We start from the raw sequence: 15,884 nt of genomic DNA, 5'->3' as shown, positions 1-15,884 counted from the left end.
CATATATTTCCCCCCCATCCCCCCCCCCCCGACCCTGCTGCTTCTTCTGCCTGTACTAGGGCCCTAATGTCTACTTACCTCTCCTAACCAAGCCCTGGCACGTGAGCCGAGCACCCATGTAAGGTTTCAGAATCCCCCAAAGCCCCAGTACCTGCTTTCATCTTGATCTTCACATATTATTATTATCTTTCTTCATAATCAATATTTTTTATTATGATATTGTGGGGGTACAGTTAAGGGTTAGGTATACAAATATGCTTCGTTCAAGCACCCTTGTTGATAAGAGGTGTCTCCCCGTCCCCAGACGGATATTTACTACCATTAATCCCATATGGTAGTCCTTGACTAGGCTTGAACTTCTAGAAGGCCAGAGATCATGAATTTATCTGTGCACCCTGGGACCTTCGATAATCTGGTCATTCAACGTAAAATCTTTTCAAAGCTAAGGAATCTTTATCTTTGGTTGTGTTAGTGAGCTGATCCAGAAAGTGAATTTAGCTTTAAATTCACCTCGCCTTTAAATGGGATGGTATCTGTTCTATTCTTCAAGAGGTGGGCTGTTAAAATAAGGCCCTGGCCATAGCAAGAACTCACCAAATTTGCTGGCTGTTTCTCTTTGCCAACGTGGATATATCGGTAGATGGAATAGCCCATCACAGAAAAAAGAAACACGGTAACAGATATGGGCAAAACATACCAGAAGATGATTTTAACCTTGAACTCTGATGCTTGATCTGTAACAAACAAAACAAAACAAAAAAAGGGTAAGAAAGTTGTGATTTGGTGTGGTAGGAAAAAACTGGCATTATCAAGAGGTTTTGGGCAGATGACTTACATTTGGAAATTCAGTTTTCCACCTTTTATGTTGAGAAGCTCAATCGAAATGTTATAAAGGGTCTAAGAATACTTGCTCCCTCTGACAACAAATGGTCTTAAGGAATCATCAGGATGCATCTCAAACCTTTACAGTAAGGATACGTCAGGTGATCCAACAGCTGGGCTTTCAGGAGAAAGTTCAGAACCAGCAATAGCGCCCTGTTATTCTGTTACTTTTCCTGCACCATCGAGAAAGTGGGCTCCATTCCCTTACTGGGAAGTACTGAATTTGATCTGTGCTTTCAGTGCTTTCGCTCTGCCAACTTTGTTAATGGTTTTCTCTGGAAATTCATTCCTATTTGTTGGCACTGATCAAGTTGTTAGTAAATAGAGCACTTTTTCCAAATACAAAAATGATTTCTTCAATCTGCTTTGTTTGGCTTGGCATTTTAGTTTTATTTGACATATGGTAGAGCAGTGGTCTTCAACCTTTTTGGCATCAGGAATAGGTTTCATGGAAGACAATTTTTCCACGGACAGGGGTGGTGGGGATGGTGGGGGAAGATGACAGTCAAACTTCACTGCTAATGTTAATCTGTATTTGCAGTCACCCCCCAATGCTAGCATCACCACCTCAGCTTTACCTCAGATCATTAGGCATTAGATTCTCATAAGAAGCACGCAACCTTGATCCCTCACAAACAGTTCACAATAGCGTTTGTGCTCCTATGAGAATCGAATGCCACCACTAATCTGACAGAAGGCAGAGCTCTGCTGGCATGGTGTTTACTTCCTGCTGTGTGGCTGATCCCTAACAGGTCATTGACACCTACCATATGAGGCCTGGGGATTAGAGACCCCTGTAGTAAAGAACCCTTCCTTTGAAAAAGAAAAGCTATGATAAAGACAGAGATTCAAAAGCAAAGCCCTGAACTTTTCATACGTACTCACAAAACCCCCTTTCTTCTCCTTGGGATGGTTTCATCTTGAAAGTTGGGAGTGGTGAGGGAAGAGAAAAACAGGGGTTATAGATTCCTATTCATGCTGGTGATTGAACCAAGGCAAGGGGTACATGGTTGTGGGCTTTGTCTCTAGTCCAGCATGCTTGAAAGAGAACAGGAGAATGCCTGCATAATGAACATTTGTATACCTAACCCTGAATTGTACCCATCTTTAAAATAAAAAATTTAATTTAAAAAAAGAGAAGAGAAGAATAATGGATGAAGAACCCTTTGATGCAAACAAACGTCAGGATTAATTTTCTTTCAGTTTTCAGGTTTTGAGTTCAAGCTCCTCTCATCCTGGGGAAAGAAAGATTAAACAAATGCTAAGCTCTCGATTCTATGTCTCCTGACAGGAATGAGCACCTTCAGCCTGGGCTTCCCAGCAGCTCAGTTTAGGAGACAAAAGGAAGAAGAGAGGAGCGGCTGTGAGGAATAATCGTTGATTTGCTGATCCAAGACTCTCCCACAGCCAGTAAGTGATATCTGAATGCAATTAGAAGAGCCTGTAATTTGTGTTTCCACGGGGGAGGAAAAAAATGTCTGTTTTACATTGTTTTTTAGGATAATGCTTTGTTTCAAGCAATAAAATCGTCTGATGTTCTTGGAGACCACAGAACTACTACTGATCAGAGTGATAATGATCTTAAAAAGAAAACAGATGTGTGTAAAATTTTTTAACTGGTTTTTTACGGGGCAGGCATTCATATGGCTGTGGGAAGATAGTTGGCAGTAGACGCCAGGACCAATACTGAGAGTTCTCCAAGGGTGTTAAAACACCCCCAGGCATTGGTCAAGCTCAATGGCAGGATGCCAGGTTGCTCGATGCACTTCTGATGACAGTTGCTTCTGTCTTTGCCTCAACCTGTTTCTGTTAGACATGGATTTGCCAATACCCTGTTGAAACTGCCATACTTCCTTCTCACTTTAGCAGATTTTCTTCTCAGATCAGCCGAGTTGTTTTTTTTTTTTAAGCTTTACCTTTCAAAGTCCTGACACACTGCTTCTCAGAAGGCTGGGCACGGCGAGAAGGCCCCGGGACGAAGGACTCCACGTGGACGCAGTACAGAGTGTTTGGTTCCAGCCAGGTGAGCACCAGCGTGTGGTTGGTTACACATTGGGACCACTAGAATGGGGAATTGCAAACAACAATTAAAACCAAAGATTTCTGGGATCACCCCAGACAAACAAGTCTAGAGGGGAAATAAAATACCTGAGCCATCATTTAATCCTTTACTATCACCATAAGCTTTTTTTTTTTCTAGCAACAAGTTCAACATACCCTTTTCCTTTATAATGAGAGACCCTCAAAACCCCTGGAATTTATTTATTAAAAACTGTGTATTTATTTTATATGTTTAAACTTTAGTCACTTTCAAAGTACTCTGTTTTTTTGCAATATACCTGTTAAGATGCTTTTGCTACTGTTCAAAACAGTTTTAGAGACCATCAATTTTGATACATTTTAGTGCTTCTGCTGTTTTTTGTTTTGCCGCTTTCACACTGACAAAACGTTTCACTTCAAGGACTTTTTTTTAATCCAGGGGAACCAAAAAATTTGCTTGGGGTGAGAGCAAATGAATAGGGAGGATGGGGTACAGGAGTCATGCTATTTTCAGTCAAAAACTGCTGAACGCTTAGCGTGGTGTGGGTAGATGTGTTGTCATGGTGGAAGAATCAGTCATGTGTTTGCCTCAACTAGAGACACTTCTTCTGCTAATCATGATGAATCCTTCTCAAAACTTCCAGACAAAAACTTTGGTTGATGATTTGATCCAGAGAAACAAATTCTCAGTGTACTACAAGAGGCCCACCCTCCAAAAGATAATTCGTTTTTTTGGGAGAGTCGCCCCCTTGTAGCTCTGCAGAGTATGGTCAAAAAGGGAACCAATTTTGGGAGCAATTCTAAACAATAACATATAGATGGAGTTCAACTTTGTCCTGTGTTCTTGCTAACATTTTTTCTTTGTGAAGAGTGGCTGGCAGATGTTGTGCAGTTAAAAACTTTCTGTCAAAGTGAAGTGCATAATCAATCTACACTCCTGTAGCAATACCATTCCCTGCTCACAGAGTTTCTGTAACAAAAATCTGAAGTCAGTGCTATACATTTTCTACATATCTCTTTTGAATATCACATCTTTCCAGATTCACACACAGAGAATCAAGGCATCAGGGATGTTTGTTCCAGCATTGGCTACAAAAAGTGTACATGAGTGCTTTTATGCCTCATTCCATTTCAGGCTTACCGTTCTATTTGATTTAGTATTATATACGGTCACATTGTACTTCAGATTGGAGTATATTTGTTGTATGAAAACAGGACTATCTTCTGGATTTCTCCTCCACTTCTCGGGAGCCGTCAGGACAATAGAAATGGACTTCACATCCGTAGTCAGAACAACCTCTGGTGGGCCAATTCGTGCTTAAAATGGGGGGGGGGGGGGGTATTATGCTCAGCTGTGAAATGCACCTTAGATAAAGTGATCATAAAATTCTACTCAAATCAAAGCCCTAAAAGCCACCCTCTCACAGGAGATGCTTCAAAATATACTAATGTGGGCCCAAGTTATGCTAAATCTTGACACAAGCCTGTCACAGAGCTTGACACAATATTAAGACAGCAAATTCAAGTGTTATGCTTTCTTGGTTTCTCGTCACATGAATAAACAGTATTTTGGCAAATCCGATCGAAATTGTTTGTAACATTCTTATGACTTGATAAGTTGGTAATAAATAACGTTAACGTGATTGGATAAGTGGAACATCAGAGATGTGAGTAGAATGATCTAGGACAGAGGTCAGGAAACTTATCATAAAGCTATGGACAGTAGATAACTATGTAAATAAATGGGGGTGACTTATTAAAAGACTTTATTCATCATTAGACAGCAAAATTTGTATTTCTGATACTTTTTACATGCCACAAAATATTCTTTTGATTTTTAAAAACCATTTAAAAATATGAATACCGTATTTAGCTCTTGGTCTGTAGAAAAACAAAGCATGGGATGCAGGAGCTGGATATGTGGCCTGAGGGCCGTAGTTTTCTGACCTCTGATCTGGAAGAGCCCCAGGGCCTATGGAGTACTTGCAGAATTCATTATGGTGGCCCTGAGCGGATCCTTCATGGCTGAGTCAGTCACAGATCAGGGGGCAAAATTATAAAAGCAAATAGCAGGAAGATGTTGCCTTAATTTTGAATTACACCTAGAAATGATATCATCACACTATCAAGTTCATGATAAGAAGAGACTTAGTTGGGTGATCAGAACTTTAACCAATTAATCTTTAATCAATCTTGTGGACACATGTTAATAGTTCATAAACCTACACTAGAAGAAAAATCTGTTAATTCCTCAAAATAAAAAACTTGATATTGTTGGCAACTAGCATCACTTTTGGATCTGGGTGAAATCTTAGCTTTTTAATTCTTAAGATGAGACTTGGAGACCCAGCAAGGGGAAGCATCTTGCCCTGGTCACTCAACTCACTATTACAGAATAGAACCAAGCAGAGCACCTTCCTCTAGGCAAGGTGCTATGAGACTGAGGTTGTTACACCAGGAGGTCAGATGAACTTGATATTAACACATGCTTACCCAACAGTTGTGATAGTTGCATTACTTACTTTCTAAGAAAGGATAGAATCGCCCGGTTTCAGCCCATTTGGAACAGTTTGTTCCCCAAACGGCCTTAACTTTGGCATAATACTGGTGTTCGTAGTCAGAAGTTTCAGCAGAAAGATCACAGTAGGTCCTTTTAATATTCCTGCATTCGGATTTATTCAGCCACTTCTTTTGTCCATATCTGTCAAGAAGGAAGCTATGAATTAATGACGTGCCCTCTATACTTCACAATAAAAAACCTCAGTCATTATATAAAACTGAATGGAACCAAAGGCCTTCTCTTCAGAAAAACAAAAGTGCCTGTCATTGAGATAAAAAAGAAAGAATCCACTTTCGCTGTGGGCAATTTTTTCATTAGCTGTCAGGAACATGAGTCAGAGTTTCTGTAATCACCTCTCTTTTCTGTGAATTATAATGTGGATAGTACATTTTGAAAGTATATCTTTTGTTTTTATGTTTTGGCTGTAGTAAAATTTGTACACATTGTGTGATCAGTTCTTCTAGTAATTATCTATTCTAGATAATTACAGTTATTCTAGTAAATTTTTAATCCACCATGGATACGAGGTCAGTTTGATGGGTTGTTTTAAGAACATCAGTCATTTTTTTTTCTTGGAAGAGAAGTTACTTTGGCATTCCTGTAACATTTTAAAAAATCTGCTAAGCTTAACGAATTCCGGAAAGCATTTACAAGGTGATAATGATGATAGTGACTAAGTTGTTTATATGGATTTTCCTTTTCCTTATTAAAAAAGCACTCCTCACAGTAAATAGGGAGGAAGAAATATTTTTAGCCCTTTTCAATGGGAAAGACTGAGCAGTAGAGTTTAGGTGACATGTGACGAGCCAAAGACAGAGACAGAGTTGCAAGAGAAGGATTAAGTCAGGGTATTGAGGGACAAGTTGAGGGCTGTTGTAGGATGCTAACTCTGGAAGTAGTATGGAGAAGGTGATGGGTTAGAAGTGGCAGCCTGGGGAGAAGTTGGGAAGATACTGCAGTGGTCCAGCGGAAGACAGGTGGCTTGACCAAGAATGGTAGCAGCAGAATGAATGAGGACAGGATAAAAGCAAGCAATATCAGGAAACAGGACTTGGTGATTGAGCGCATGCAGGGGATTAGGGAAATGAAGGTGGTTAAGGAGGATGTCACTTTCTGTCTAGGGCAGATAGGTGGAACAGTGGTAACATTCACCCAGATAAGGAACACTGAGGAGGAATGGATTTGGTAAATGGGGAGGGATAGGAGAATGAAAGGGTAAGACATTCAGTTCTGACAGGTAGAGCTTGAGGTATCTAAGAGATATCCAAATACAGATGCCCAGCAGGCAATGGGGCTCAGGAGAGAGGAGTAAGTGGGAGGTAGGGATTTTGGAGTCAGTGGCATAAAATGCCTTGTTGAAGGTATAGGCATGAATGAATTATCCATGGAGACAAAGCAGAATCTAAGAAAAAACCCCAGGAACATCAAGATTTAAAGGCTGGATACAAAGTAGACCTGGAATAGCAGCTAAAGAGGGATGACGAAAAACACAAATCACAGAAGTCAAGGGAAGAGAATGTCTTGAGAAGGAAGACATGTCAGCTTTATCAAATATTGCCAAAGCTGAAGGATATCTTCACTTTTCAGAAGATGACAACAGATTTCTGAGAGTAAATGTTTCCCATTTCATTAGTGCTATGCCTACCAAAGACTTTAGAAATATAGTCAAATCTTGTTGATCAACTTCTCAATCCAAGTGATCATCATTGTTTAGGAGCTTTCAATTTTTTTTTTTTACTATGAGCCACAGAAAAGAAATAGATTTTACATACATATACCTAACATACCAAAACAAAAGTTATAAACAATAATATTTTAACTTTACTATACCATATGTCATGCATTCAGTTTCCATTCCACTCCACTCCACACTATTTCATTTCTTTCCACTAAAAATAATGCCAGTTACATCCCTCAAAAACATCTTATCAAAGGGTCTTGACTTGCGGTTGGAAAAAGATTGCCAATGCCTGTGACCCCCCTCCTCAAATTTCTTCACTCTTCCAAGGGCAAGGCAGCTTCCCAGGACAGATGCTGATGAAGGAGACAATGCTCTTTACCAGATTCTGAACAAATAAATCATGGTCAGAATCATTCAGCGAATATTCCAGTAATGATGTTTACGTAGGGCAAAAAGTCAGGTGGGGCCCTCCGTGGCCTCTGATTTACATGCTTTAATTCATTTAACTATTATAACAACCCTGGGAGGTAGGTACCATTATTTTCGTCCCATTTTTCAGATGAGGAAACTGAGATTCAGCAAGATTACGTTCACATGACTAGTGAAAGGTGGATCTGAAATTTGAACCATTTTCCCGATGCCAAAGTTCATGTTGCTAGGGCTACATTCTATTTCCCTCATGAAGCCTTTTTGATGGATATCATTTGAGGAAACAAACGTCACTCAAAAGTGTCAAAGTATGGCCAGGCACAGTGGCACATGCCTGTAATCCCAGCACTTTGGGAGGTTGAGGTTTGAGATGGCTCGATTCCAGAAGTTTTAGACCAGCCTAGGCAACATAGCAAGATCCTATCTCTACAAAAAATAAAATAAAATAAACTCGCCAGGTGTGGTGGCACACACCTGCCGTCTCAGTTATTCGGGAGGCTGAGGTGAAAGAATTGCTTGAATCCAGGAGTTCGAGGCTGCAGTGAACTATGATAGCACTATTGCACTCCAGCATGGGCGACAGAGTGAGACCTTGTCTTAAAAAAAAAAAAAAAAAAGGTGTGAAAGTATCTGATAGGTAACCTGCCCAACGTTACTCAGCTAGGTTTAGCTTGGGTATGAACTGAGGACTGCCCGACTCCGGGGCTGGCAGTGAAATACGCAGCAGCGTCTTCCTGCCCACCTTCCATGCACATGAGCATGGAAGAACTCTGACATGGCAAGGTTCTTTTTAAACATATATATTTTTAAAGTCGCACAACCTAGATGATCTGCTCTCACGGAGCACAGATGACTCTACCCACTTTCTTCAATCCCTTTCTGAATCACACAAAAATATAAAAGACAGAGCAAGCTCTTTGCTCCACCTAAAGGAAGAGGAGGCAAGTGCATGCCGGTGAGCTATTTCCCTTTGCAGGGCGATGTCTTCTTTCCTCTAACACAGCTCCTGAGAAACTCCTTGGAAAAGAGGATGAGATTCTGGATGAAGGCGATCACCGCGAAAAGCTGCTGACGTTTTTCACCGGCTGTTTTGGTCAGAATTTTTTTTTTCAAAGAGAAAAATAACTTTATCCTTTTTCGGGAAATATGGTAATTTTTTTTTTTTTTTTAATTCAAACAATTCCAAAAGGGAAATAAATCATCCCGAAACCCATTTCCCTGAAACATTTGGTGTATGTGACTCTGGATATCTCATCAGGCTTATGTATAAACAGAAAGGTGATTAGATGGAAGAGCAGACAGGCAAAAATTAGATTACACCACACACATGGTCTTAATAAAAGCAGTAAATTTAACTTGATTTAAACTTCAATAGAAAAAATTGAAGTAAAATTAAAGGAATTGCTGAAGTTCAAATGTTTCATCATCACAAGAGGTATTCGTTCCTAAAAGAGCTTTGAAATGAAGAAAATGGTTTGCAAAAAATATTGACAGATCAGTTATTAAAATGAAGAAGCATTTTCATTTAGAATCACATATAATGGCTTCCTGCTATGAAAATCAGTATACTTATAGTTTTCCCCCACCTTCTGATTTCTTATATTACTGTTTAAATTCAAGCAGTTTAAAGAATGTTCTAGAACTATATTTCTCATCACTGTTTAATCTTAGTTCTATGTTTAGATAAATTCATTGCGTGCCACTAGTCTTTTTTGGCCATAACTGTGTCATTACTATGTTCTTTGAGGCTCATATTTCTCTCTCTATAGCTGAGAGGGTTAGTGGTCCTGCCCTCCCCTCCCCACCAAGAAGGTCTCAGGGGAGTGATATCCTGAGTCCCTGCCTACTTGAAAATACCTATCTGTTGAACTTAACGCGATTTTAGATCACACTTGTCTTTCCTCAGAAGATGTATTCTGTTGAGTGGTGCTAGAGAGAAACTCCCCTTTCCCCAAATTCGAGTACTGGTTTTGCTATAATGGTCACAAATAACTTAATTTTCTTAAAGTTCAATAACTTCATCAGGATATGTCTTGCTATTGTTTTTATTTAAAATTTTCAGACATGCTATGAATTTGTAATATGCCATTCCAAGGAGCATTTTTAAAATTTTATTTGACTTTATTACCTATTCAACCAGAACTATCATTTAGCTATGACAGGTTTTTCATCTTGATATAATATTTTTATTTTCCAATTTTTTCCTAAGTTTTGTCCTTTTCCTTTAAGAAAAAATTTCTCTCTGTTGTCTTAGAATCCCTTCTTTTACTATTTTCTTTGAGCTTCACCTTTAGGAACTATGTTGTTTACAGATTCTAAAAAACTATGGACAATTATTCATCTGAATTCTTCTCTTCCATGGGAAAGCTTTTCAGGAACTTTTACTTGTGTTCTTTTTTTCCTCTTTCCCCCTTCCAGGAATTATGGATGGGAACTCTGCATGCAGTTTCTTTGAGACTGTTATTCTTTAAATGGGGCCAGCTGTTTGTTGAACAGGCAAATGTGTGTAGGAGTCGAGCTCAGATAATGAGCTTTTGATTTCTGCAATTTTAAACTTCTGTTTCTGTCAAACACCCTCTCACCAAATCTGTTATTCTCTTTGCCAGGAGCCTGCCCGCCCTCAGGTTTTGGGCTGTGGGAGGCTGCTGTGGCTCTTGGCATGCCTGTCAAGTCATATCCTTCCTGGGCCTCCTCCCAGCCAGTACCACCTCCCTTTCCTCCTGCACCCAGCTCCCTCCAGGCTTCTCCCTGGGTTGTCGTGGGACCACAGCGAATATGTCCCTTGTGCCTGATTTATATTTCGGCTCCTCCTTTTCTGACATTCTGTGACACCAAAGTGGAGCTCCATGGGGACGTTTCCTCAATTTCTGGTGGTGGCAATCCTTAGATTTCCACATTCTTAGATTGTTGGGTAGGCCTCTTAGTCTACATATTTTGTCAAGTTATTTCCTGCATTTGGAGCTCAAATAGATTTTCTTTCAGCTTCTGCAGCTGTTTTCTTTCGGATTCCACAGTATTTGGCTTGTATGCTTCATAGTTTGTTCGGCATTTCCTTTTGTTCCTCAAAAGATGGACATCGTCTATCTGTTTTGCACTTTTTCTTACTTGCAATGAGTTTTGAGGGAGAGGTGAAAAGTAAAATTGTCCATTTACTGAAGTCTTTAATAGGAACAGCTGGTTGCACAGAATCTCTACTGTTTCACTAAGCCTAAAGATGTCTATAATTTCAAAAAGCTCAGGAGACGTTTCAGAGATGATGAATTGTCTTGTTTGTGCACTCATATAATAATGTTTTGACCAACTTCTTTTGTCTATTTAATAACTTCCCCTTGCCTGAGCACCCAATGCTTCTGTCTTCATGAAGAAACTGATTTCTAATTTAATCTAGCAAAACATCAAGAAAACAACATGAAATATCTAAAACTTTTATTTTTCAAACACTTCTTTAATACCACATATGGTTTATCTTTGCACAAGTAACAGAGTCTGAGTATTGGGTTTACAAATTAGCCAAAAGGAAAAGACCCAACTTACATGAAATACTGCACAGTGTAAGTAACTTCAGCTTCTTGTAAACCCTCTGGTGGATTCCACTGTAAGACGTTCTTCATATTTATGGATAAGAAGGTGATATTTGTAGGTTTAGGCAAACCACCAGAGACACAGGGAACTGAAAAAGGAGTAGAGAGAAACTGAGGTCTTAGTGGAGGAAAAGGAAGACATGACCCCTGTAGTAGCTGGTCTCCAGAGATGGTCCCCAAGCAACCATGCCTCCCAGTATTATCTCCCAAACTGAACAACAGACTATGGCAGAAGGGACTCTGGAACTAAGCCTTAGGTGGCCTGGGAGCTTCCACTTTTGCCCTTTTAAAAGACCTGAGTTGCCAAGTAAGACAGTAGCTAACTTGCTGGAGAGACCACATTGAGAGGTCACATGAAGAAGGAGAGACTCAGTTATTCCAGTGTCCCAGCTGAGCCCAGCCTCCCAACTAAGGGGCCAGAATGAAGTCATTGTGGTCCTTCCAGTAGCAACTGCCATGGACTAAAGCTGCATGAGAGATCTTGAAGGAGATCAGCAGACGAATCATCCAGCTGAGCCCTAGTCAACCCTCAGAATTTTAAGAAATAATAGGTTATTTCATATTTTCTCAATTGTTTTTTCACTAGGTTTTGAGGTAGTTTGTTATGTACTCACAGAGAACTGAAACAATCTCTTCATGAGTTACACAAATACAGTTTAGAATAGATGACCCTGAAAGGCCATAGTTTCAGAGGCTGAGATTGGGGTTGGCTTTATTAAAGTATATGAAACAAGTGAAATAAGATAATTTAATTAAACATGAACATATTTACATAACTATGTTATAAGAAAAGCTGTATCCTAGAGAATTAATTTGCAGAAATCTTCTGTAGAGAAATGATAACGAATTGAAAAATTACCTAAAAATTAGAAAAGTGGAGTAGAATATACTTTCTTATAAAATAAAACAAAGATGATCCTCAAATAAATGAAAACATTTAGTGGTAAGATGTAGGAATCAAAATATTGGCTTAAAATATTGGAAAGATTAAAAAATGTACTGAGTAATAATCAATATTTTTGAAGATTTTATCCTATCATAAATATACATATTCTAGTCAATGAACTTGGAAAATATTAAAATTTAAAACTGCAAATCCAACTTAGGAAATAAAATTTAGCTCAGTCCCTGAAGGCTGATTCAATCTTGGCTAAGTACCATAATTCTTGTGTAAATTAGCTGGGACAAATGTCAGAGAAAGGAATTATATTTGAGGTAATCCTGGGCTAACATTAGCTCTATACGATGTTTTCTATGCATTTTTTCACAGGCCAAAGGAAAATCAAAGAAAGTTTTTAAACTTTAGAGTTAAACTCTATAACATCACCCTGAATCTAAGCAAAATAAGCTCTTTAAGGTATAGGTGGTTGAGTGTGTGTGTATGTGCTATATCCTACTTTTAACCTTGATCATAAAAAAAAAAAATCACTGTGAGATCGCTGCAAACCTATCTCACTGTGTTGAAACGGGGCAAATGCAATAGAATACTTTGGGTGGTGTGTGTCTGATCCTGGGTTCCTTGTCTTCCCTCAATGATGCCCCCACCTCTAGTGATTGTATTTGTCTGGGCTTTGTAGGATTTCACTGAGTTGGTGATTGCTAGGTGGCCTAGTTTGAGTAAATATGTGTTGGTCTTCCTCCATGTATTTTGGGGGTTTTATTGTTTACAAACTTCTTTTTGTATTGAGAGAAAAATAGCCAAAGCATCTTTGACAGAAGTTTCTGCACCAGGAAAAAGGATCTGACACATTAGTTTGGAGGCCCTCTTAAAGTGAGGATCTTGAACCATCCTTTCTTTTGTGCCTCCCTTCCCCTGTTTTCTATTTTGGACCAGATCTTCTGTCCTAAAAGCTTGTCTCCTACTTTCCCCTTCTTTTCTAATCCTCCCCGCAAAAAGAGAAGCTATACACCCATCCACACACATATTTAGTTATTGGGGTTTCTCTATAACTCTTAAAAGATTTATGCAAAGATCCTAAAGAGACTAGAAAACTTCCCTCCCTTGTTCCCAAGCTCCTAAGTCAAGACCTATTCTTGATGTGATTCATGTCAAACACTTAGGGTACTGCTGTATTTTGAATGGATCAAGTCTGCTTAATCTAAAAGCCTAAAGTAGAGAAAAGCAACTAGGGGCCTTCCGCATAGAAAATGGAGTCAGGAGGCCAAGAAAGGAAATATTAATATATATCCAAGTCACTCAGGAACTTTTATGCAGGTGCAAGAAACTTATGTCAAAGTGGCCACAAGATTGTGTATTAGGAGATGGATGAATATAACTCCATGTTCACTGCTAGAAATCAAAGCTTTGTGTGAAATCTTGAATTTATGGGGAGGGAGGGAGGGAGGGAGGGTAGGAAAGCCTGTACCTGTCTGTTCTTCTCCTGATCCCTTCCCTTCATTCCTGAACTGCAGGAGACTGAGCCCCTTTGGGCTTTGGCAACCCCATCACTGAGGTGTGTTTGATGGTTGATTTTGCTGTACTAGGTATTCTTTCCCATTTTCTAATCATTTTGTAACACACATGCTGACTCTTCTCTTCCCTTCTTTCCCTGGGAAAAATAAATAAAGACTTATTGCTACTGAAAAAAAAGTCTTTTTTATTTTTAAGAAGAAAGTTAAATACTCACAGAGAAGTACTGTTAACTGATCACTGTCACACATATGTATGTGGGTCTATGGTAGCGGGGGTAGGGAGAATCTCAAAAGGACACAGTCTTCTCGATGTGTCTTTGATTTCTCTAGAATTCTATGGAACCATTAGGTATCACTTGGTGCTGGCATTTTCTGGAGATTATATACAGTAAATAAGTATCAATAATTTAAGACTACTCTGTGATAAGACTAGGTTCCACATTTTAATCTAATTTTTAATTTATCTACGTTTAATTTTAATTTAATCTAAATTTTAATCTGATTTTGAAGATAAAACAGACCATGGGGAGGCAGTGCCATTTCCCAACCCTTCCAAAATGAGAAATAACTTCTAACATAACAAATTCCAGGGATCTTTCCATATCTAAAATGCTGTGCTTCCACGTTTTTAGATGGCCTTAACATGTGAAGAGTGGCTAGCATCTTGTAAGAAATAAAATGAAAACAGATTGTGTATTATAATATCACTGATGGAAGACTGCCAAAACATGGCTTTATAGAACTAACTGATAAGAAAATACAATATTCTGGTTTGTGGCAAAAGTTTGGAGACAAAAAACACAAGTTATCTTAGATATTATAGTCCAGGCATATTTTCTTAATGTTCAATCTATACAAATCCTTACCATCGACAACACTGTTTTGTGTTTGTCTTTTAATAAAATAAACAAGTAACAGAACTCTTAAGATACCTAAAACATAACCAAAAAAGTTTTAAAGAGTAACCTGGAACAAAAGAAATGGATTGCTCTTTTTATAATTTATTTATTTTTTGGTTGTTGTCATGGAAAAAAAAGCAATTTTGCTGCTCTGAAATGAATTACAGTCTAGAATATGCTGCTAATCATTAAAGTTCATTGCTTCAACAGACATCAGTCCCAGCTGAGCTCAGCCTTCCAACTAAGGGGCCAGGTTAATGCTTTGTTATTGTTTAAAAGGTCCTTCACAAATGCTATACCAATTATCAAAATGCTAACCAAACTCTGGTAATAATAGGTTAAATAAAGATAATGAATAACATGACAATAATAACATTAAAGCATTAAATAATTTTCTTATCATACTATTCTATTTTTGAAAAAAAGATATATTTCATTATAAATGCTGCAAACTGTGTATATACTTCCTCTGCAAGTTGATATTACAAGTAAATTATGTCTATCACCAGAGTTATAGTAGCTAGTCTTCAAGACAGTCTCCAAAAATCACTTCTTCCTGGTGCTCACAGCCTGTGTAGTTCTCTCTCACATTGCACCTGGGTTGGTCTGTGTGACCAATAGAATATAACAAAAATCATGACATAGCTCTTCTGAGCTTGGGTTATAAAGGGCACCGTGACTCCTGTCTTGTTTTCTCTTTCTTGGATCATTTGTGCTGGGCAAAACCAGCTGCTTTGCTATGAGCAGTCTGTGGAAAGGCCCATGTGGTAAGTTACTGAAATTTCCGACAGCAGGTGAAGAACTGAGTGAAGCCTCCTGCCAAGAGGAACCTTAGTGATCGTGGAAGTGGATCCTCTGCCTTCAATCAAGCCCTCCACTGACTACCTCTATAGCCTGCCCCTTGACTATGCTCTTGTGAAAGAGCCTGAGACAAGACTACACTCTTGTGAGACCCTTGACCCTGAGCCAGGAACCACGTTGCTAAGCTATTACTGGAATCCTGACTCTCACAAATATGTGAGATAATATTTGTTGTTTTAAGCTGCCAAGTTTGAGGTAATTTGTTACATAGCAGTAGATAACACAATAAAGAATTTAAAAGTTCAAAGAAACTAAGAGAGACGAATCACTAAAAAAAAAAAAAAGAAAAAAAAATTAAACTGAAGAAAAAAATGCTCCCTCCATTTCCTATATTGTAATAATAACTCTTGCTTTAATAATCTTAATAATCTTTATAAATGTTCTTTTGAACGGTTCAGCTTTATCTTTATGAAGAAAATTTAAAACCCAATGAGAACATCAGAAACTTATCATTCTTTTAATAGCAAGTAAAGATCACAGCAATAATTATTTGGATTTTTTAAAATGCTTTGTAAATATATTTAGTAAATATACTGTAA

General features: G+C 38.5%; 1 protein-coding gene across 1 annotated transcript in view; it reads right to left on the bottom strand.

Annotated features, from left to right (window-relative positions):
- IL20RA (interleukin 20 receptor subunit alpha) overlaps positions 1–11,260 on the bottom strand; it is a 14,145-nt gene extending 2,885 nt beyond the window's left edge. Inside the window, exons 1-5 of the mRNA XM_008053914.1 lie at positions 11,127–11,260; positions 5,445–5,623; positions 4,064–4,239; positions 2,799–2,943; positions 595–734 (exon numbers count right to left, since the gene is read on the bottom strand). Coding sequence (XP_008052105.1) covers positions 595–734; positions 2,799–2,943; positions 4,064–4,239; positions 5,445–5,623; positions 11,127–11,203 — 717 coding nt within the window. The 5' untranslated portion in view covers positions 11,204–11,260. The remainder of the gene's footprint in view (positions 1–594; positions 735–2,798; positions 2,944–4,063; positions 4,240–5,444; positions 5,624–11,126) is intronic.
- Positions 11,261–15,884: the final 4,624 nt, after the last annotated feature.

Source organism: Carlito syrichta, unplaced genomic scaffold (assembly GCF_000164805.1).
Source record: "Carlito syrichta isolate Samal-C Ts95f unplaced genomic scaffold, Tarsius_syrichta-2.0.1 Scaffold288863, whole genome shotgun sequence".
In the NCBI taxonomy this organism is placed as follows: Eukaryota; Metazoa; Chordata; class Mammalia; order Primates; family Tarsiidae; genus Carlito; species Carlito syrichta.
The sequence above is the reverse complement of the archived record's forward strand: the minus strand, read 5'-3'. Positions and strand labels throughout refer to the sequence as shown.